This window comes from Microcaecilia unicolor, chromosome 8 (assembly GCF_901765095.1).
Source record: "Microcaecilia unicolor chromosome 8, aMicUni1.1, whole genome shotgun sequence".
Taxonomy (NCBI): domain Eukaryota; kingdom Metazoa; phylum Chordata; class Amphibia; order Gymnophiona; family Siphonopidae; genus Microcaecilia; species Microcaecilia unicolor.
In genome coordinates this window covers 225,657,431-225,681,253 of record NC_044038.1, presented here as the reverse complement: position 1 = coordinate 225,681,253, position 23,823 = coordinate 225,657,431, and the positions used below count along the sequence as shown (strand labels likewise).

Genomic DNA, 23,823 nt, shown 5'->3' with positions numbered 1-23,823 from the left:
CTTCTGGAGACATTTCCAGTACAGAAGGATGGAGTACTATGTTGGAGCTGCCATGTCCAAATGGAATGTTTTTCTAGTTGTTGCTGTTATTAAGTTCCATCAAGTTGATGTTGATTCATGGTAACTCTGTGGATAGTTGTCCTGAACTGCGTTTTACAGTGGAGTTCATGGCTGTTACTGTATCAATGTGTCGCATTGCCATTCTTCCTGTTTTGAGTTGGCTTTCAACTAGGGTATTCGGCCACGTTTTGGCTTCAACCAAAAATGCCAGTGCATTTTCAGGCAAAACCGAAACTTAGAGCTGTGTCCCCATAGTGCTCTCCCTTTTCCGATCAGGTGCAGGCTTCACCCTCTTCCTCCCTTCCCGCTGATTTGGATCAGATTGACTCTCCCCCTCCCCTCCCAAAAAAGGATCAACCCCCACGCCCTCACTCCCACCAGTAACTGCCCCACTCCCCCAGCGTACCTTAAAGTCACTGGTGATCTAATGGCATAGTCTGAGTAGGAATGATCCCCAAATGCCCACCACTAGACAACAAGGGACTCTAAGGTAGATCCATTGACTGCATCTATTTGGGGTGGAAGGGGGGAGAAGGGAGTGGAGGTTGCTACTGATCAGAAGGAGGGCATAAAGGCTGCTACTGTTTGGTGGCGAGGCCAATTTCAGCTGAACCCGAGCCATGATTTTTTGCCGCCCTCCACCTTCAACCTTAATAAGCATAAATGTTGTTCTCTAATAATCTCTCTTCACGTGTTGTGTCTGAAGAATGAAAATTGTAGATTTTGTCATTTGAACTCTCTAGAAAAGTTTAGATTTGATCTTCTGCAATACGGACTGATTCAGGCAGTCCTTGGTATATGCAGTATTCTTTGATAGCACCATAATTCAAAAGGCACCAACTTACTTCATGGATGTGCTTCTTCATTGTTCAACTTTCAAAGATGTGATGTTATTGAAAATTTTGTCTAGGTCTTTCATAGCTTTCCACGATCTTGCTCTTCTTCGTGTTAAGATAGAAGTCCATTTTGATACCATGTTATTTGAGCTTGATAAACAGATGTTTCTAGTCATCTTCACTTTCGGCCAATACCATAGTATCATTGGCACAATAAAGGTTGTTGAAAATCAAGGTGCAAAAATTGGCATAAAATGCCATCATATAGTTTTGCTTCTCTGATGATTTACTCTGTGTACAAATTGAACAGGTTAATGGGCATATGTAAGCAGCCTTGTTGAACCTTTGATCAATGTAAAGGTTGCACGAGACCTATCAAGTGTTCTAGTATGCCAATGTTTCTTAATGTGGCCCAGGGTTATTCATGATTTATGCAAACACCTTGCTATAGTCAATGAAACACATAGATATTCTTTTGGTGTTTCTTTTGTCTTTTCAAGGATCAATCTCATATCTGTGATTATGTCTCTTGTACTTCACCCTTTCCTGTACACTGCTTGCACTTTGGGCCATTTTTGTCCCTGGTACATCTGTAGTCTCCACTGAATTATCTCGAGTAGAATTTTGCTGGCATGTGGGATCAGAGCAATTGTACAATAATTTCTAGTCAATTGGATCAACTTTCTTCAGCATTGGAACACAGTCCTTTTCCGATCAGTTGGCCATGATGTCGTCTTCCAAATTTCCTGGCAGAGCCTTATAAGTAGTATAACAGCGGGGTCTAACTGCTGTAATATTTTAATGGGAATGCCATCAATACCTGGTGCTTTGTTCTTTGCTAAGGCTTTCAATGCCACTTCAATTTCTTTCATCATCACGGCTCCTGATCGTAGCATACAGACTGAAAAAGCTGTTGATCCACTTCATCTTTTTGGTATAATGACGTGGTATATGCTTTCCACTTTTTTTTTTTTTAATCTTCTCAGTGTCGTTCAATATGGAACCTTGAGTATCTTTTATCATTCTAATTCAAAGCTGCAATTTCCTCTTAGCATTAGGAAAATCAATCTTGTTCTTCCTCTAATATTTTCAAATTCTAATTCTTTGCACATGTTGTGGCAGGGGCATAGGCAGACCTGCCATTTTGGGTGGGCCCTTCCCACCCTTCCCAGCTGGTGATAGCACTTGGCATTGACTTGTCCAGAACTGTTAAACTCTAAATCCACAGAAAAGTGTGAAAAGCCATCTATTCTACTCCCTGGGGCTAGTGCAATTTGATAAATGGAATTAGTTGAATATTTGCACAAAGATAAAACTTTCTGTGTTATTTAATATGTGACACCCATATCAAGACTATGTAGAAGGGAAAGAGAAATAGTAATGGGATCTCTGACTTTATCCTCTAAAATCCAATAAGTGGTTAAACGGTTATTGATTATTATTTTACAAGCATGCATTGTTTAAGTGTTAGATAATGGGCAATATAAGTATAATTCTGTTAACTGACTGGAGACTGACGATGCTGTATACTCCCGTCTCCCTGTCTTGTGCAGTTATGGAAAATTATAGTCTTACCTGATAAATTTTCTTTCCTTTAATCACAGCAGATGAATCCAGAGACTTGTGGGTTATGACCATCTACCAGCAGGTGGAGACAGAGAGCACTGAACTGCACTCAGTCTTATAGGACTTGGTCAGTTAGTATTTCTCATAACAAAACAGAAGGAACAATTAGGCACAACATTTCCCTTTCCTCACAGGCATAAACACACCAGTAGAAACTCTTGATAACTGGTATAACAGCAAAAACCCTAAACAGAGAATGGACTATGAATTAAAAGAGTAGTGCTGACAAAGGGTGGGACCCTGGATTCACCTGCTGCAATTCAAGGAAAGAAAATGTTCAGGTAAGCCTTTTTTCCTTCTTTGGCATCTGCACCAGATGAATCCAGAGACTTTTGGGATATAGCAAAGCAGTCCCTAAATAGGGTGGGGTGCCGACTTGGTCACAGCAAGAACTGATGCACCAATGGAAGATTCTGTACGAGCTACGACATCCAAGCGCTAATGCCTGGAAAAGGAATGCAAAGAGGACCAAGCTGCTGCACTACATATTTCCTCAAGAGAGAAATTCTGAGATTCCACCCAGGATGTTGCCATGCCCCAAGTAGAATGTGCACGCAGCGAGCTGGGAAGCTGTCAACCCCCCCCAGGAGATGAGCAGAGGCAATAGCCTCTTTAATCCAATGAACAATGGTTGTTTTGGAAGTTGCAGTACCAGGATTCAGACCCAAAAAGAAAATAAAGAAATGATCCAAGTATCTATAGCCTACTAATATTGAAGATGGACTCGACGAACATCAAAGTAACGCAGAGAATGATAATCTGTTTTGTATTCCTCCGCCTTAAAAGAAGGAAGAAAAAGAGCTGCAGGACAAAGCCTGTAACCCAGAAAACCTGCGCACCGATGAGATCACAACAAGAAAGGCAGACTTGATCCAGAGCCTTGAGAAAACTCCCCCAGCTGAACCGCAGCCAGCATGGAATACAAGACTTCCATGTGAAAATGCTTGGCTTTCAGAAACTTGTTTACCTTCTTGAGGTCTAGAATGGGGCGGTGGAGTCCCCCTTTCTTTGGCACCACGAATAAATGGAATAGCATCCCTGACCCCTCTCGTGAAACGGAACCATGGCTCCAAACTCTTAAGGAGCGCAGAGAGGAAAGGACCGCCGCTTGTTTTGAAAAGGCTCTGCACAGGGACATCAAGAAAAAAATCTGTGATGAGAGAGGAGAATTCTAACGTGTACTCTTCCCTGATAATTTTAGGACCCACTGGGCCATAGCGATATTGGCCTACTCCCTGTAAAAGTGGGCCAGCCATCCCCCTACTGCTTGAGCTGAGGAGTGGACAGGACACCATCATATGAGTGTCTGGCACTGGAAGAAGATCCGGAATTCTGGCTGGAAGATCACTTGTCAGAGTGAAAGGACTGTTTATGCTGATATCGAGATTTCTGAAAGGAAGAAGAGTGGACTAGCACTTGATGTCTTTTAGCCTATGGTGAGATTGAGCAGACCTGAAGGAGGACTTTGGTTTGTCCTCTGGCTGAGTCTTAGAGTTGCCCAAGTCCTTCAACTTTTCAAGATCCTCCCTGAAAAGAAGTTTACCTCTAAAAGGTAATTTCATATGGCGCTGCTTGGAGGCAGCATCCACAGACCAGTGACACAGCCACAACAAACAGGCGGGCAGTGATTGCCAGTGCCATCTGCTTGGCCGAAGTTCAAACAAGATCATACAGCGAATCCGCTAAATAAGTGAGTCCATGTTAGAAAACTCACAGGGAATAGGAGACTCCGAGCCCGTCACTGCGTCCGCTGCTTGCTGAACCCAGCTAAGGCAAGCCCAAGTAGCATAAGAACAGGGAAAGAGCGGAAACCTCGAAGGACAGTTTCAAGGAATACTTCAGCTGCCTATCTTGCACATCTTTCAAGGTGATACCATCTTCCACAGATAAGGTGGTTTTCTTGGTAACCGCTGACACTAAAGGATCCACTTTGGGCAACCTGAACTTCTCCAGTTCCTCCTAAGAAACAGAAAAGAGGTAAACCATGGATCTGGTCACTCTAAGGCTAGCATCTGGAGTGGACCACTGTGCAGATATGAGTTCCTGCATAGCCTCATGTACTGGGAACACTTTTGGAAGTATCCTGGTACTAGCCATCTTAAGATTAGAAACAGAGCCAGAGCTTCAGGGCTAGAAATGTTCAGAACTTCCAAAGCCCTGGTGATAAAAGATGACAATTCCTCTCTGTGAAAAATCCGTACAGCAGTGGGATCATCCGCCTCATCATTAACAACATAAGAATAGCCATACTGGGTCAGACGAATGGTCCATCTAGCCCAGTATCCTGCTTCCAACAGTGGTCAATCCAAGTCACAAGTACTTGGCAGAAACCCAATCAGTAGCAACATTCCATGCTGCCAATCCCGAGGCAAGTAGTGGCATCCCCCATGTCCATCTCAATAACAATCTCACCTTCTTCCAGAAGCTCAGGAACATGAGAACATAGAGAAGCTACTGAATAGCCTCCTTCAGAGCGAAGAAGGGATGGCGGGGCCATTGAATCCACCTCAGAAACCTCTTCCACACATCTTTTTCCTGAAGGATCCACCTGCAGAGGCTGAGAAGCTTGCAGTGATCCAGAGTGAGTTGAGTGCTGCTGAGGCAACAGATCAGAAGAATCCGAAGTCCGATGAGATCATTTAAGCAAGTAAGTTCGATGTAATAAAAATACTAATGCTGAAGAAAAAAGTTCCAGAACCCTCAAATTGGCAGCAGCTGAAGCGGAAGGTAAGGAAAAACTGGAAACTCAGCATCGACAATGCTAAAGACTGGGAAGCAGAATCATACTCACTTAAAATGGTTGCGATAACGAGGCAAAGAATCACCTCTGTGGGAAAGCAACAGTTTGGCAGGATAGACACAGGCTCAGACAGACAGCCCCAACGCTGCTCTTCGCTTCCCACAGCCAGGGAAGCGTTCAACCTCTTCTGCAGCCATTGGAGCAAAGAGAAAGAACCCCCCCCCCCCCCCCAAAAACGCGAGTTAACCCCGCCACTCAAAGAGAATTTAAAGCAACACTCACCCCTTTGTAGCAAAGTAGTCACTTCTCTGTGAGAGCAAATGCTGACAACCAGATAAATCAACACCCTTTCCAAAATGATGCCACTGAGCAGGAAACCTGCACTTAGTGTCTTTTTTTCCCCTTTTGGATGAATTTTTTTTTTTTTTTTAAACCTGTGAGGAAGAATAGACAAAGTGGCCAGATAGGGGAACAGAGGTGGGGGAGAGACCTGGCAACACCAAGTGTACCCCCTAAAGCTGGCACCGCTCAGCCGAGACACCCTCAAGTTCTACTGAACCATGAAACCTGGAACAGGAACTGTGGTAAAGATGAGACCAGGAGCTTGAGAGAGACCGTCCACCGCCTGCTGGAGATAGAGATATACTGATTGACCAAGGAGCATACCGTCCTATAAGACTGAGTTCAGTTCAGTGTTCTCTATCTCCACCTGCTGGTAGATAGTCATAATCCACAAGTCTCTGGATTCATCTGCTGCAGATGCCAAGGAATGTCTGGATTGCTTCCCCTCCCCCTGACCTGTACAGGGCTGTCGTCGTCTGGATCTCCTCGGCTCCTGGGGTGATGATGCTGTATTCAGCTGCAGATCCAAAAGGATTGATAGTGATCTGCTGCATCTCAGCGCTGCCAATGGTCCCCTCAAAGGCTTCCTCCTGAACCACAGCACCTCCATGCTCGTCCACATGCAGCGTGACCACCTTCTGGTGTTGCAGGGTGGATTTCAGGTGCTCCTGGGGGCTCGTGGTTACTTCTGATACATGGGCTTCACTTAACTGGTTTGATTTTACTACAGCCACCTGCAGAGGGATGTCAGCTCAGATGTGATGGGGAAGGACAGTATCTCATGTAATCCATCTACTGTTCTCTTTATACTGATTAGACATTTCATCATATAAATAACTTTATATGCCAATATTCCATCTGATGATCATTTGCTATTTATTAGGAAGAGGAAAGGAAGGCACTCATTAAATTTAATCATTCCTAAATAGCTTCTTTTCTTACTTTCCAGTACAGCTCTGAACTGTAAGAAGACATACTCACTGTTTCCATGTTATGTACAACAGTGCCTTCCTGTGGCCAAGAAAGGAGTACACAGCTATCCCACAGCTACATAAGTACATAAGTATTGCCATACTGGGACAGACCGAAGGTCCATCAAGCCCAGCATCCTGTTTCCAACAGTGGCCAATCCAGGTCACAAGTACCTGGCAAGATCCCAAAAAAGCACAATACATTTTATGCTGCTTATCCCAGAAATAAGCAGTGGATTTTCCCAAAGTCCATTTGAATAATGGTCTATGGACTTTTCCTTTAGGAAGCCATCCAAACCTTTTTTAAATCCCGCTAAGCTAACCGCCTTTACAACATTCTCTGGCAACGAATTCCACAATTTAATTACAAGTTGAGTGAAGAAAAGTTTTCTCTGATTCTTTGTAAATTTACTACTTTGTAGCTTAATTGGTGCCCCCTAGTCCTAGTATTTTTGGAAAGAGTAAACAAGCAATTCACGCCCACCTGTTCCAAGCCACTCATTATTTTATAGACCTCTAGTTAATTTCAGTTTTGTCTTGCTCATTTCTTAGGTGCTATGTTTTCTCATGGGGTCTTATTAGCTTCTGAGGAAATTACCTGCAGTGACCCAGTTGTCAGCTCTCTCTGCACTCTCATGTTCAACAAGAGATCCAATGCGGTCTGTGTGGCAAGGTCTGCTGACTCTCCCGCTGCTGTGGGAGAAAAACAGCATTAAAATCTTCACACCTGCCAAGCATACTTTATTGCCCACTAGAGATCGTCATCCTTACAGTCACCCATCTCAGACCACAATATCACTTACTATAGATTTCATTATCTTCCAAACAAACCTATAGTCAGTTATGATCCCAAACCTATAGTCAGTTATGATCCCACTTGCCAGGTATCCCTCGATCCTTAAAACCACTGGCCAGCAATTTACAATTTTTATTTATACTTATATACTGCTAGCACCAAAGGTTTAAAGCGGTTTACAATAAGAAAAAAAAGATCAAGACAATCACGTGAGAAATAAAATTAAAAACAAATGCCCCAAAACCTCATTCTTGATTAACAAGAAAATTCTTAAAAAGTGATGCTTTTAACATATTCCTAAAATAAGTGTACCCAGGGTTATTGATAACACATGAAACACACTCATGCCAAATTTTGGGTGCTTGATAAGCAAGAAGTCTATCACAAACCTTAAATAGTTTAAAACCCTTAATAAAAGAAAAAAAAAAAATCACACCAGGCATTCACTATCACACTCGTGTGATTTTTGGTATTGTTGAAAGGTTTGTTAGGCTGTATTATTTGTACCACAAAAGTCAATGGGGAGATGTACTTTCTTTGTTATACTTTTATGGTGCGTGTGGTCACAATTTGTTGGACACCTTTATATGATTAAGCTGTTATGTATGTTACTACGACCATCTCTTTTCACTGTATTGATATTCGAAAACATAATTTAAAAAAAACCTCCTTAACTGAAGGGAAAGCAAAAGGAGAGTAGATAATAGTCCTTCTACTTCTAGAAGGAACTGAAAATTCAAAACGAGACAATAAGTATTCAGGACAGTCACCATTGTGAACTATGTACAAAATATAGGAAAATCGAAACAAAATCCTGGTCTCAATCGCGAGCCAGTGAAGCTCTATATAAACTTCATGCTTACACAAAGAGAAAAATCAATCTAACTGCAGCATTTTGGATTGTTTACAATCGTTGACGAATATATCTAGGGGCACTGAAATATATCATGTTAGAATAATCTAGCTTTGACAAAAGCAGAGATTGAACAAGCAATCTGAATTGTTTGACATCAAACTAATTCTTCTTAAATTTTCACATCAGAAATAAAGAACATTTAATCAAAGAATTGACCTGTGGTTCAAGGGAATGAAACTGGTCCAAAAAGATACCCAAAATGTTCATTACAGGAGAAAGAGAATACTTAATTTGATCTATAAATAAGTGATCAATCAACGGATCAGGGTTATTATTCAAAAGTAAAAAACTTGGTTTTCTCAGGGTTCAATTTAAGCTTATAATTTGACATCCATGCACTTTGAATCCCATCTTTCATTGACATCTCCTTAACACTGAGGAAGGACAATTTCCAAAAGCCATTTTCCCAGGTGAAGAAGTCTCTGAAAATTGCCCACCCTGCATGTGGGTAAAAAAAAAAAAAAACACGTGTGTATCTTTACCCAAGCTTTCTTGGAAGCATGCCTGAGGGAGGTGGAGGTTAGGTTAGGTCCAGAAAAGCAACAATATACATAGCCTGGCATTTTCAATACTACACAGATCTACCGGGAAAAAAAAATCCACAAAGTGTTACAATGTCTGTTGGTATGTACTGCTAGGGCAATTTTCAAAAGGGGAAAGTATGGCTGTACACTCCCCTTGAGAACGGGTGCAAAATCTATCAGAAGTACATGTGGCTTTTCAACTGCTCACACAGCCATGAAAAATGCCTTCACTGTACATACAGGAAAAATGTCCTCCTGTAAGAGAGAATGGATTCTTATTCTATTTACAAAGTTTGTGTACCTTTTTCTTGGAATGCCAGTCAAGATAGTCTGCATAAATGCATTTAAGAAACACAGCAATAATAATACAGTAACAAACATTTAAGCAGATGGAAACAGAAACTGATTTAGACCTTTTCTTGAAAAAAAAAAAACCAAAGCGAACAAACAAGAGAAGAACCCTCTTCTTTCATCACCTCAATAAACTTATTCCACTACTCAACTGCATAACGTGATAAACTCACCTTGTTCATAAATAATAGTTTGAGTTCCTAGAGCATCCCGTTTTCCCCCTGGATTTTCTTCCGGTGGTAATGCTTGGACAGTGTGACATGGTATAGTTTCAGACGTTACCTACATAATCAGTATAAGAAAGAAAACTCTCAAAGTACGTAAATGCAAAACACTAAATAATTAATACACACCGAGGAACACGGAAAAAGTAAGAAGTGGAGATAGAGAAACCAAACAAAACCCAAAACAAAAGAAGAAACAGGATGGGAAAGTAGTAACCAAAAAAAAAAAAAAAAGATACAGCTGGGATCAAAGAAGGATGCATGAGACTCCAAAAAGCCCAGAGAAGGTGGCGTAAGGCTGTACCGTGGGGTTGCAGGTGGTCTCTTCTGACATCTGCACCTGTGTGTGCTGCTGTTTCAGCTCCTCGATCTGCTGTAGTGTGAAGAAAGGGCGCCGGCGGCAGGGTGGCTCTTCTGGGTGCGTTCTCGCCCATTCCTGGAATTTGGTTGCATGGCGGCACTGCACATGGAGGCGGAGGTTCTTTTTGTGCTTGGTCATGAAATGGCAGTAATCACATGCAAAGGGCTTTCCACCTGGGAAAGGGAGAAGCAAAAGAAGGAAAGTGAAGGCAGGCAGGACAGCAGTGAAGCAAAGCAGAAGCCCAAGAAGTGGAATAAACATGGGGGACACACAAACACGAATGAAGACAACAGAGGAATAAAGAGCTCAAATGTAGCATAATATGAATTCCCTCTTTTTTTGGAAGTAATGGACATGCCCTAACTCTCCTCCTTTCCTCTCTAAGTTCCCCCAATGTATCTACTACATATGAACCTTCTTCTACCACAATAACACCTTGTATTTGTTCATACCAGTGGCGTAGCTACGTGGGGGCAGATTCATCCCAGGACCCCCCTCCCGGCGAACCCGCCCCCGCCGCCGCCTACCTTTACTTTTGCTGGCGGGGGATCCCACTCCCCGCCAGCCGACGTCTTCTTCTCAGTCGCTTCCTGCTCTTCAATTTGTTTGCTGACGTCCTGCACGTAATTGTACGTGCAGGACGTCAGACTCAGAGAACAGTTCTGGACGTCCTGCACGTCAGCAAACAAATTGAAGAGCAGGAAGCGACTGAGAAGAAGACGTCGGCTGGCGGGGAGTGGGATCCCCCGCCAGCAAAAGTAAAGGTAGGCTGCAGCGGCGGCGGGTTCGCGGCGGGAGGGGGGGGGGCGGCGCCGGGGGGAGGGCTAAAATGTGCCCCCTCCCCCGGGCTCTGGACCCCTCACCCACGGAAGGCTGGCTACGCCCCTGGTTCATACCGGAACCGAGGAACGCCGTTACAGTACTATGTAAGCCACATTGAGCCTGCAAATAGGCGGGAAAATGTAGGATGCAAATGTAACAAATAAATAAATAAATAAATAAAAAGTAGTAGCAGTCCAAAAGACGGAGGCCCAGATGCACTAACTCCACGGAAAAAGCCCTTCCTTACCGATCCCCAGTTGCTGCTTAGCGAGTCTGAAAGAAAAATGGGCATGCATGAAGGAAATCGCGTGCAAATGAGCTGCTCGCTATTAGCTCAGTTGCATGAGAGTTCCTTCCTGGGTGGGGGGGGGGGGGGGGAGCCAGTCGGTCAGCTGAACATTCGGATAGCAGTCAAGTGTTAAGTGTGGCTGCTCTGCGTATGCCAAAGATGATGTCATACACACAGACAAGCTGCGTGTATAACAGCCGTCTACATCCTCCAATAAATTGCCACAGAAGTGCCTGTTATGCTTTCTACATTAAAAAAAAAAAAAAGCAGAAGTGCCTGCCAATCACAGTGTGTTTAGCTGTCACTGGTGTCAGCTAAACACACTGTGATTGGCTGAGAGAGACCTGGGTCTCTCTCGGATTTTTGCTCTCTCTCTACCTCTGCGTACAAGGGGGAAAGTTCTCTCTCTCTCCCTCTGCTGCACAATTCTGTATGACTGCTGAAAAAGCAGGAAAAGCAACAGCTTCTGAGCTGCTGTCATGCGCAGCAAAACCAAAGTATAATCTGATAGATGATGGCCATCGGGAGGAACAATAATTGGCAGATCAACAACTTCCTTGGACCAGCAACAGCAGCTCCAGCTAGGCATTAACGAGAGGTGGTTAGGTTTTCCACGGTAAAGGTAGGGACTGCTTTTGTGCATGGGGTTGGAAAATGGCTGTGCATTGCCTTGCATGTACATTATAACAGCTTCCGTTTTCGTTAGCTGCTACCATGACAGGAAAATGGCTCGGAGAACCCTTTTGTGCATGTCTCGTTTTACTACTTGCTCGCTAAACTGGCTAGAACTGGTTTAAAAACTACATTGCTGGCTCGTTAGGTTTAGTGCATCTGGCCATGACATCATCTATATTTTACAATAACATGCTCTGCCTAAGCATGATTGGCAACATGCCTGTAACATTATCCAGTTAGTGTATGCACACATGGGCATATCCTGTACTCTTCACAGGAGGATCCGAGTTACCTAGATATTTATATAATACCGAAGTGAAGCAGGAAACTTAAATATGCTCAGAACGTCTATTACCTGTGTGTTTCACAGCCAGGTGTGACACAAGGAAGTCCTCTCGAAAGGTGGAGTACTTGCAGAAACTGCATTTGAAAGGCTTGTCGTTCATGTGGGTGATTTGGTGATTTAGTAAAAGCTTCTTATCATAACAAATGTATTCACAAAATTCACATTTAAACCTGCAAAACAGAAAAAATAAATCTGAGCTCATACTGCGCTAAGAAGGGGTGCTAAATATACATTACATCGAGGTATTGCAAGGGGGGGGGGGTGCTGGATTATACTTAGAAGTGGCCAGGAACGTGAAAGAGAAGACTACACTGAAGCACTGAAAGGATACCGCACAATACACGAAGGGGACAAATCTATAAAAGTGTCAAAAATCTGAGTTAGAGAGTTGCACGGGGACAGAAATCCAACCTGTCCCCACCCATCCCCGCCTGTCCCGGTGGGGAATCTAACTCATCCCAGCCGCAAGTAATCTCCATCCCAACCCCCTACCCACCCAGCCGCAGTCACCTTGCTCCCTCCACCCCAAAGAAAGAGCTACATGAAATATTTATTTTTATTATCTTGACTTATGAAAACCACTTGTCCCTGAAACATGCTCAAAACAGAATAATCCATTTGTATAAAAGGGATGAGGTGAAGATGCGATTCCATCTACCCCAATGAAAGGAGAGTTTAATTTTACTACTACTACTATTTAAATATTTGTAAAGCGCTATCAGGGTTGCGCAGCACTGTACAATTAACAAAGAAGGACAGTCCCTGCTCAAAGGAGCCTACAATCTTTATAACATCAGACTTCCCATGGCAGATTAAGACAACTATTAAGATGAACCCATCAGAAAACAGGATATCCTCACTGAAATTTGGCCATGTATTACTGTATTGTATAGAACAGTGTAGAAAAATAAGCACAAAACAGCCTTTATTAGTACTGTTTCTACCAGCAATAATTTTTGAAGCTGAAGTTTCAGCAGCCATTTAAACAAGCGGCAGCAGCGAGATGGATCAGTGGCAGCGGGCAGGAAAAAGTTGATATATTTTCTGTCCCGAAGCAAGCCACTAGACCACCAGGGTGACTTCAGGTATGCGCGGGGAGGGAAAGCATAGACTGGTTCAATTGTGTGGTTCCGCGGGAACCCAACGGGAACCAGATCCATCCCTGCGGGATCCCCGTGGACCCCGATCCATCCTCGTGGTATCCCCATTGTCCCTACTACTACTATAAATCACTTTTATAGCGCTACCAGTCATACGCAGTGCTTTAGAATTGAACATGAAGAAGAAAGACAGTCCCTGCTCAAAAGAGCTTACAATCTAAATCAGGACAAACAGACAGGACCAAAAAGGATAAGGGAAGGACAGACAGAAGGACACATAAGGATAAACTCTGAAGCAGAGGAATGGAAGCGTTTGGAATGGATGTTTAGGCATGATTAGATGGGAGATCTTAGGGGGAGGGAGGGAGAAGGGGAGGGGGGGGGGGGAGAACAACCAAAAAAGATTTTGTTGTACATTCAAGTTTACACGTACAATCCCCAATGGTGGGTTCGGAGAATGCTGAACTCTCTAATCTGAGTGCTAAGCTAGCATTCTGTAACGGCAACTTTCATCATCATTTATCGGTCTGATATATTGCAAGGGACCAAAAACAATGGCATCTAAGCAAAAAACAATGGATAACTAAAGGTAAATAGATGAAAAACACAAACGAAATAAGGGAAAAGAGGCAATAAGAAGACTAAATAAGAGATTGGAAAGCAAATTTGAATACGTGGTTTGGAGTGAATGAGGTTTAAAGTGGATCTGGGGAAGGCAGCAAGTTCCAGAGCATAGGACCAATACAGCTGAAAGCAGAAACCCGAGTGGTATCTAAAAAAATAACAGGAGGAGGAGGAGGAAAGGAGAGGATACCAGCATTAGAGGACTGGAGTGTGCAGGTGGGGGCAGGAGTGTACGGAATGAGAAGACAACGTATGTAGTCAGAGGAACAGGGAAAGTGTTCTTTGTAGGTGAGGGCCAAGAGTTTGAAATGAATGTGTGAAGACAGACAAAACCAGTATTCAGAGCGAAGGAGTGGAGTAAGTTGACAATGACATCCTTAAATTTAGGCGTGAATGCTTATACCTACTCTATCAAATTCAAAAGACCCTTGTCTTATAGTGTGGGGATTAACTTAATCAACAGTTCAAAACATATCCCAAACACTCTTCAATGAGTGGCCTAGTGGTTAGGGTGGTGGACTTTGGTCCTGGGAAGCTGAGGAACTGAGTTCGATTCCCGGCACAGGCAGCTCCTTGTGACTCTGGGCAAGTCACTTAACTCTCCATTGCCCCATGTAAGCCACATTGAGCCTGCCATGAGTGGGAAAGTGCGGGGTACAAATGTAACAAAAAAAAAAAAATTCATGTAGTTATAATTCATGTCTATCACAGCGATCTTTAACCTTACTAGTAGTTGCACATTTTCCTTAAACGGGGATCCTCAGATTATTTCACCAACTCCACCATGTGAGGACAGCCCCAGTCTCGTAGTGGTGACACCCACTTCTTCATTGATCAACCCGTTTTTTTTAAAATTTTTGTTTTCTTTTTTCTTTGTTTTCTTTAAATAATTCAATTCAATAATTCAAATTCATAATATTATTCTTCTTAAAGTAGTAATCCAACTTCACCGCCTGGATCCCCTCGCCCGATTATGGCACGATCACGGACTACTTGTAACTCTTTCAATATTGTATATGTTATAATATGCCCCTGCCTGAAGTTATATATAGGGCGTTCTAGCTGCCCGATTAAAATTAGACTGAACGAACATAAGTCACAAATCAAGAACAAGATTTTTTTTTATCTGCCCCGATAGTACAACATTGGCTGGATGAGAATCACCAAATAGAAGATATGAGGTGGCGTATTCTAGATCATGTACAGCTGGGTTGGGAGGGTGGTAATGCTGCATCGTTATTAAATTACAAGGAACAGAGATGGATCTTTAAACTTAATACATTGCAACCTCACGGACTGAACTTAGAGGTAGACTGGTGGCTTCTCATCTGATTGGTTGGAGTAAGAGATACGTTGCCCTATCAGATTCAGAGTTTTACAATCAGCTGTAGCTTATTTAAATGCTAATATTGGCGTAGGACGCCGCAGCGATTTTTCTCTGTATGTTGGAGTATATTCAGTGACAGTAAGATCATGGCGTGACAGACTATTATGAATAAATTGGTAACGTTATATGTACAACTAAAAGGTACTATATTCTTCTCCTCAGCATGCCTCTTCCCTGAAGAAGATTATTGAAACCTGGCCATGTTGGCAGAGGTTTGGTCTGGGAGAAACATCGTTGCTGCAAGTTATCTAAAAAGCTAAGTAGTATAACAATATTGGTTGTATACAAGTTTTGGGAAGAAGTTGGATTACTACTTTAAGAAGAATAATATTATGAATTTGAATTATTGAATTGAATTATTTAAAGAAAACAAAGAAAAAAGAAAACAAAAATTTCAAAAAAACGGGTTGATCAATGAAGAAGTGGGTGTCACCACTTCAAGACTGGGGCTGTCCCCACATGGTGGAGTTGGTGAAATAATCTGAGGATCTCCTTTTAAGGAAAATGTGCAACTACTAGTAAGGTTAAAGATCGCTGTGATAGACATGAATTATAACTACATGAAATTGAAGAGTGTTTGGGATATGTTTTGAACTGTTATATACCTACTCTATGGCAGGTGTAAATGTTCACAGCTAAATGTGACACCATATGTGTGGAATAAAGCGCGTACAAGAATGGTTGGATCACCTACGACCCGTCCTTAGCAAATTGGAAAACTGGGCATCCAAATGGCAGATGAAATTTAACGTGGACAAATGCAAAGTGGTGCACATTGGGAAGAATAATCCGAATCATATTTACCCGATGCTAGGGTCCACCGGGGGGGGGGGGGGGGGCAGCTCCAAAGAAAAAGATCTAGGTGTCGCTGTAGATAATACGCTGAAATCTTCTGCCCAGTGTGTGGCGGCGGCCAAAAAAGCAAACAGAATGCTAGGAATTATTAGGAAAGGGATGGTAAATAAGGCCAAGAATACTATAATGCCTCGATGTCGTTCCATGGTGCGACCACACCTTGAATATTGTGTTCAGTTCTGGTCACAGTATCTCAAAAAAGATATAGCGGAATGATAAAGGGAATAGAACTCCTCTCATATGAGGAAAGGAGGTTAGGGCTCTTCAGCTTGGAAAAGAGTTGGATGAGGGGAGATATGATCGAGGTCTACAAAATCCTGAGTGGTGTAAAAGAACACAAGTGAATCGATTTTTTACTCTTTCAAAAAGTATAAAGACTAAGGGGACACCCTATGAAGTTACACGGAAATACTTTTAAAACAATAAGAGATAATTATTTTTTCACTCAATGAATAGTTAAGTTCTGGAACTCTTTGTTGGAGGATGTATTAACAGCAGTTAGCTTATCTGGGTTTAAAAATGGTTTGGACAAGTTCCTGAAGGAAAAGTCCAGTCTGCTTGAGATGGACATGGGGAAAAGACTGCCTGCCCTAGGATTGGTAACATGGAATGTTACTACTATTTGGGTTTCTGCCAGGTACTTGTGACCTGGATTGGCCACTGTTGGAAACAGGATACTGGGCTAGATGGACCATTGGTCTGACCCAGTGTGGCTATTCTTATGTCCATGTGAATGCTCCTCTTTGCAGTTATGCACTAGAGTGCTTAGGTGCCAAGTTTCAGAATAACACCTAAGTGCAGTTACGTGTGTACACCATTAGTTTGATGCATAACTTTGGCGCACTATATAGAATTAGGGGTTAAGGGACTGTGGAAGGCTGAGTAGTGTAAGAGAGATCAGAAAAACATTGGAAGTTATTCTATAAAGTGTAAATGTTTACAATACTGGCGTATACGCATGTATGTGGAAATGCCGAAAATATGTGCAAGTGATATTCCATAGCTATGTGCATATCTTACAGGTACACATATACAGAGCCTGGGCAGAACACAGGTCAGAATCACACACACGACTATTATATGCTAACTGTTATCACCAACATTTAAATGCAAGCACTTACTCTGGCTTTCCGGATGGCAGAAGTGCTTATCGTTTATTTAACATTTGCTATACCGCTCGTATTGAGCACAAACCAGAATGGTTTTCAAAGGTAGCAAGAAAAAAGAAAAATGAAAGAACTCCAAATCATAATGACAGGAAAGTAAAGTTCACATACAATACGTCAATCATTCAATGGTTCCAGAAGGAGAGGGACAAGGAGATTTGGGGGGGGGGGGGGGGGTGTTGAGAACCAACCAGATTTAAAAGTGGGGAACAAACAGGGATTGGATAGGAAGGAGCAGAGGAGGGAGAAAGAGCTGTTATGACATTTAGCTTAAATGATAGCCACATATTTCATCTGCGAGGCTATGAAGTAGGCCTTTACTTTCCTTTATAGGATAGAGGCACTGTTCTAGAATTATCCCCATAACAATGAGAGTAAGAAAGAGACAATATTCATACAGATGGGAAAAGGAGACAACACTGTTTTGTTATCATTGCAGTGAGCTTTCTCTGCTATGCAGGGTACAGTGTGTACACAGGAAGAGGGAAAAGTCAAGAAGGATCCTACCTGTTGTTGCCAACAGTTTGAATGTGAGTCAGCAAGTGCATCTTAAAGGTATACCGCTTCTTAAAGGACTTTCCACACTGCAGTAAACAAAGCAAAACACCTACCTTAGTACAATCACACAGCCACTAAACCCCAGCTAGGCACGTCACTTTACACTCTCACCATGACACCTAAGGAGCCTCACCTTGTCACACATATGGGGTTTCTCGGTACTATGCGTCTTCATGTGCTGTGTAAGTCTTTTTTGCATAGGATAAACGCGGTTGCACACGGGACATGGAAAGGAGCTCAGCTTTGGGGGCTGTAGGAGAAAACCCAGGAGAATTAGCAATACACCAGTTGGACCTTAAAATAAGCAAAACATACATTTTCCTATCCTTGTACGGGCTCTGCTATAACACAGACTTGTCCCAGTGAGGACCCAAGCACTAATTATGATCAATATCACAATACTGGGGACAATTTTGAAAAGGAGATTACAACAAAACCAGGGGACACAAGATGAAGCTAGAATATGGTAGATTTAAAACAAATAGGAGAAAATTTTTCTTTACTCAGCGTGTAGTTAGACTCTGGAACTCGTTTCCAGAGAATGTAGTGGCAGCAGCTGGCCTTACGGAATTTAAAGGGGGTTTGGACAGATTCCTGAGGGAAAAGTCCATTGAACATTATTAATTTTTTTTTGGGTGTGTGTGTGTGGGGGGGGGGGGGGGGGGTTGCCGGGTTCTTGAAGCCTTGATTAGCCACTGTCGGAGACAGGATGCTGGGCTTGATGGACCCTTGGTCTTCTTCCAGTATGGCGGTGCTTATGTACTTATAGGTCAACAGGTGCTGATACATAGAAAAACCTTCTTCTGAAAATTTTCCTGGGCCCTCTTCAGGGAACATGGGGAGCACTAGGAGGTGGACCAAGAAGTACACATGGAGACTTCTTTCAAATTCCTGAGCCCACCTCCTTGTTTGCATTTATGCTTATATATGCCACTTTTCTGAGGTGCAACCAAAGTGGTTTACATACTACATACAGGTACTTTCATTATCTCTGCACACTTTGCACCTGCAAAAGGAGGCGAGGCAGTTTTGGAAAGGGAAATTCATAAGTATCTCTCATAAGTATCATGTTCTTTTTTTAAATTTTTTTATTTATCATTTATATATATACTTTACAAGTTTCAACACTTGGCAGAAAAATAATGCAAATGGCTATGTTATCGCAAGGAAAGAAAAATAAAAAAAAAGAGAAAAAATTTTCACTTATAGGTAATAAATTCCTCATTAACATCATAAAAGTCCACAAGTTCTGGAGTTCAATAACCCAACTAGGGAGAACAGAAAGGAAAATATTTTAACAAACTTAGATCAAGTCAGAAGCGTTTACAAGCTAGATACAACAACTTCTTGAGAAACCTTTTTTGATATAATAAAAGAGGATAATTGAGAAGGCTCAAAATAAATATATTTTTCAGTTTGATACAAGACCAAGCACTTGCAAGGATACTTTAAATAAAAAGTTGCTCCAAGTTGCAAAGTTTCCTGTTTCAGTTGTAAAAAATTTCTTAAGTATCATGTTCTAACTTTTCCTCGTGCAACTCCAAAGCCCATCATTCTGCTACAAACTGCACTACCCAATATTTGAAAATCCATCTGTATCAGAGCCCCCATCTTGTCATCCTGTATTCCAGAATCCCCCTGTCCTAACAACTTTCACAGTGAAGACTCACCGGCTCAGCCTTCTTCTTCCTGAAGAAAAACAAGGGACAAAAAATGTGTCAGTAACTTCTCTGGAGACATATTGAGCTCAACTTATATATTCCCCTGTTTTCTTCTGTACCACTTCACCAAGCAAAGTACTGCCTTTTCATACACTTCTGTATACTGCTCTATGCAGCAGCTACACATACATTTACATAATAACGCACTCAACTGTATGCATGCACAAACATACCCCCCCCCCCCCCCCCGGCCTAGATGTGTACATACTTTGTTCAAAGGGTACAAGGAAACTTTGGATGAGTGTCCAGTCTGAATCCACCCACCAGTTTCTACATTCAAAGTCTAGCATATACCTGTTCTTGCTCCTTCCCACCTTCGCCCCTCCACACCTTTTTTTTTTCACTCCCTTCCCTCTTCTCACCGGTCCCTGTTGTGAATGGTAGAGTGCCGGGTGACATCTTTCTTGTAAACGCTTGTATAGTCACACTCCTCACATTTGTATGGTTTCTTCCCCACATGGTTGAACATATGCTCCTAAATAAGAAATAAGGAGTTTCAAAAGGAAGTAAAGCTGAACCTTGCCTATGAGCAGCTACCCACTTGCCTGATTTTTGTTTTTTTTTTAATGGGAGAGATACCCCCTTCTTGTTTTGCCTGTCATTACACTGGAAGGGAAGGAGCATTTAGGTCTGCTCAACGGCAACACCTACTGGTTACTCCAAGAATAGCTACCATCATAAGAGCAGGAAGAGGAAGGAAATAAGGTGAAAGACCTTAATGGCATTAAATTGTTATCCATGGTGCCTCAGCCCCAGTGCCAGCCTCCCAATCCTTTTAGTAACAAAGTCTGCAGGGCTGAACTAATTTCTGAATGGGCCAGGAATTAGTGAGCTGTTTAATTTCTAACTTTCTGTGTTCCAGCACTGGTGGTGCTCAATTTGAAGTGATAATCCTTAAGAACCGCTGCCCAAATTCAGCTCCGTGTTGCCATGATTACATAATAGTGTCTCACATGGAGAGGAATCCAGGTCCAGGAGCAACCTCTGAATCACTGGGACTGGCAGTCTCACAGAGGTGTGTGGGGAAATCTTGCCTGACCAATTTACTTCAATTCTTTGAAGGAGTGAACAAACATGTGGACAAAGGGGAGTCGGTTGATATTATGTATCTGGATTTTCAAAAGGCGTTTGACAAGGTACCTCATGAAAGGCTACAGAGGAAATTGGAGGGTCATGGGATAGGAGGAAATGTCCTATTGTGGATTAAAAACTGGTTGAAGGATAGGAAACAGAGAGTGGGGTTAAATGGGCAGTATTCACAATGGAGAAGGGTAGTTAGTGGGGTTCCTCAGGGGTCCGTGCTAGGACCGCTGCTTTTTAATATATTTATAAATGATTTAGATGGGAGTAACTAGCGAGGTAATTAAATTTGCTGATGACACAAAGTTATTCAAAGTCGTTAAATCGCGACAGGATTGTGAAAAATTACAAGAGGACCTTACGAGACTGGGAGACTGGGCGGCTAAATGGCAGATGATGTTTAATGTGAGCAAGTGCAAGGTGATGCATGTGGGAAAAAAGAACCCGAATTATAGCTACGTCATGCAAGGTTCCATGTTAGGAGTTACGGACCAAGAAAGGGATCTGGGTGTCGTCGTCGATAACACACTGAAACCTTCTGCTCAGTGTGCTGCTGCGGCTAAGAAAGCGAATAGAATGTTGGGTATTATTAGGAAAGGTATGGAAAACAGGTGTGAGGATGTTATAATGCCGTTGTATCGCTCCATGGTGCGACCGCACCTTGAGTATTGTGTTCAATTCTGGTCGCCGCATCTCAAGAAAGATATAGTAGAATTGGAAAAGGTGCAGCGAAGGGCGACTAAAATGATAGTGGGGATGGGACGACTTCCCTATGAAGAAAGACTAAGGAGGCTAGGGCTATACAGCTTGGAGAAGAGACGGCTGAGGGGAGACATGATAGAGGTATATAAAATAATGAGTGGAGTGGAACAGGTGGATGTGAAGCATCTGTTCACGCTTTCCAAAAATACTAGGACTAGGGGGCATGCGATGAAACTACAGTATAGTAAATTTAAAACAAATCGGAGAAAATTTTTCTTCACCCAATGTGTAATTAAACTCTGGAATTCGTTGCCGGAGAAAGTGGTGAAGGCGGTTAGCTTAGCAGAGTTTAAAAAGGGGTTGGACGGATTCCTAAAGGACAAGTCCATAAACCGCTACTAAACGGACTTGGAAAAATCCAAAATTCCAGGAATAACATGTATAGAATGTTTGTACGTTTGGGAAGTTTGCCAGGTGCCCTTGGCCTGGATTGGCCGCTGTCGTGGACAGGATGCTGGGCTCGATGGACCCTTGGTCTTTTCCCAGTATGGCATTACTTATGTACTTATGTACTTATGTAATTAGAGGTAATGATTTCAGTCTCAGGGAGAGGAAAGCGGCTTTAACAGCCACAAAGAACCCTAGACAGCCACAAAAGGGAGAGAAGCAGTCCAGGGCAAACACTAAGACTCCCATTCTATAGTAGACTGAGCCAAACCAGTTCTTAGAGCAGCCATTCCCAACCCAGTCCTCGGGGCACACTTTTTCTCATCGGGTTTTCATGATACTCACAATGAATATTCATGAGTTATATCTGTATGCAATTGAAGAAGTGCAGGCAAATTCTCTCTCATGCATATTCATTGTGGACAAGGTGTGCGCCCTGAGGGGGACTGGGTTGGGAATGGCTGTCTTCAAGTCACATCTCAATATGTAAGAATTCTTTAGCTAAACTAGCAAAGGTGAGAAAAACAGATGTACTCAGTTAAGCATCCAGTTAATATTAGAAGACTAGTAAAACATACCCGTTTCAGGCACAAATGAAACGGGCACTAGCAAGGTTTTCCTCCCAACCCCCCCCCCCCTGCTCTCCCCTTCGGCGTTGTGAAGGCACTGACCGCCATTGTTGTGGACCTCGTCAACGCACGCCAACGCCACCTTCAATGTGCTGAGTCGTTGGTTGTGAAGCCACTGACGCCACTGCTCCGCCCTCGACGTCATCACGTTTGACACGAGGGCGGGGCCCCAACACAGTGATTTCGGTGGCTTCACCACCACGAACCCTTCGAACCGGAAGGAAGTGCCCAGAGGAACTGACAGTGACGTCAGTGTCCTCAGAACGTTGAGGGTGAGTTTTATTATATAGGACTTGTCTCTTCTTAAGCTTAAACTCCTAAGCAACAGATGTTTTAACATTTTTCCTTAATGCAGCAGCTCTCTCTTCTCTCACTGACCGAAGGGCCAATATTTTCAGGTAAAAATGGATTCTCACTGAACTGTAGTGATTGAGCTCTTAGCTCAAGCCCCCCCCCCCCCCCCCCCCCATCTCATTTCCCTCAGGAACTGCAGAAAGCATTCAGGAATCTGAAAGCCATCTCCTCTCACTTCCAAAGAATTGCAGCAGATGCTACGATCGTGGCACAAATCTATGCTTGTTCCCACCCTTCCCCTCATTCCTCCCTAGCTCTCACCTTCAGGGAGGACCAGCGGCGGCAGTGGTAATTGCACTGCAAACATTTAAACAGCTGTGGGTTTGTCCCCTCATGGGAGCTGACGTGAAAATTGAAATCTTCATGGGTGAGGAAACGAGAACCACAGATCTTGCAGAGAAAGGGTCTGAGCAAGGGCTTGTTTGACTTGTAGTAATACCTGTAACAGCCAACAACATAACATTCATTCTACAGAGCTTGGTTTCTGGTTACACTTACTGTCAAATCCCATTCCCTCCTTCAACATATTCTCTGAAACACTCAAAAACGTAGTTCCTGTTCTACAGAATTCTCTATACACTCATATCGATTACTTTGGTATCAATGCGGACTGGAGAGCGTCCATTGTTACTTCACATTCTAGTGCTCTCTCCACGCCGGGTAGGGGTCTCGAGATGTGGCAGGTGGGATGCAATAGATTATTTACCTATGGCCCTTATATTTTCGGTACTTCCTGGCACGGAAACGTTTGGATGGATGTCTGCGCCTCCGCGAAACTATTTCCACATCCTCCGGTCCAGTATTGGATGATGGATCTTTGTTCTCTGAATCAGACTGGCTGATGCTGGGTTCAGCTAAACTTTCATTGCCTGTTGATGTGGCTCCACTATCCAGTCCCACGGGGCTGGCTGCCTCAGATCCTGGATTTGTTTGTGATGTGACCAGAGCTTCCATCTCTGCTCCTGCTATACGGAAGCACAAAGAACGTTATGGATATTCAAAATCTGGCCTATTACACTACGGGGCTCATTTTCAAAGACTTACAAAGTTCCATAGGTTACTATGTAACTCTGTAAGTCTAAGTGCTTTGAAAATATGCCTTTATGTATCACCAGAAAGTATAAACGTTCATGCCAATATTCAGAAGCACTTATTTGATTGACAGTGGTGACAACCACAGGTGTTTTATTACAAATTTGCGACAGGTATCAGTATAAATTTGCCATTTTAACTATAAAATGGCCAAATATATGCATTTGAAAAATGGGAATCTAGGGTGGGCAGGTGTTTATTTATTCAATCAATCATTTCTATACCGTAC

The 23,823-nt window shown here is 42.8% G+C and overlaps 1 protein-coding gene across 1 annotated transcript in view; it reads right to left on the bottom strand.

Moving 5' to 3' along the window:
- The window catches only part of ZNF335 (zinc finger protein 335), a 70,512-nt gene that overhangs the window by 15,994 nt on the left and 30,695 nt on the right, over positions 1-23,823 (bottom strand). Inside the window, 11 exon segments of the mRNA XM_030211343.1 lie at positions 6,061-6,338; positions 7,174-7,268; positions 9,336-9,444; positions 9,691-9,920; positions 11,889-12,049; positions 17,519-17,595; positions 17,703-17,819; positions 19,240-19,258; positions 19,653-19,765; positions 22,764-22,941; positions 23,209-23,467. Of these exon segments, the coding sequence (XP_030067203.1) occupies positions 6,061-6,338; positions 7,174-7,268; positions 9,336-9,444; positions 9,691-9,920; positions 11,889-12,049; positions 17,519-17,595; positions 17,703-17,819; positions 19,240-19,258; positions 19,653-19,765; positions 22,764-22,941; positions 23,209-23,467 (1,636 nt within the window).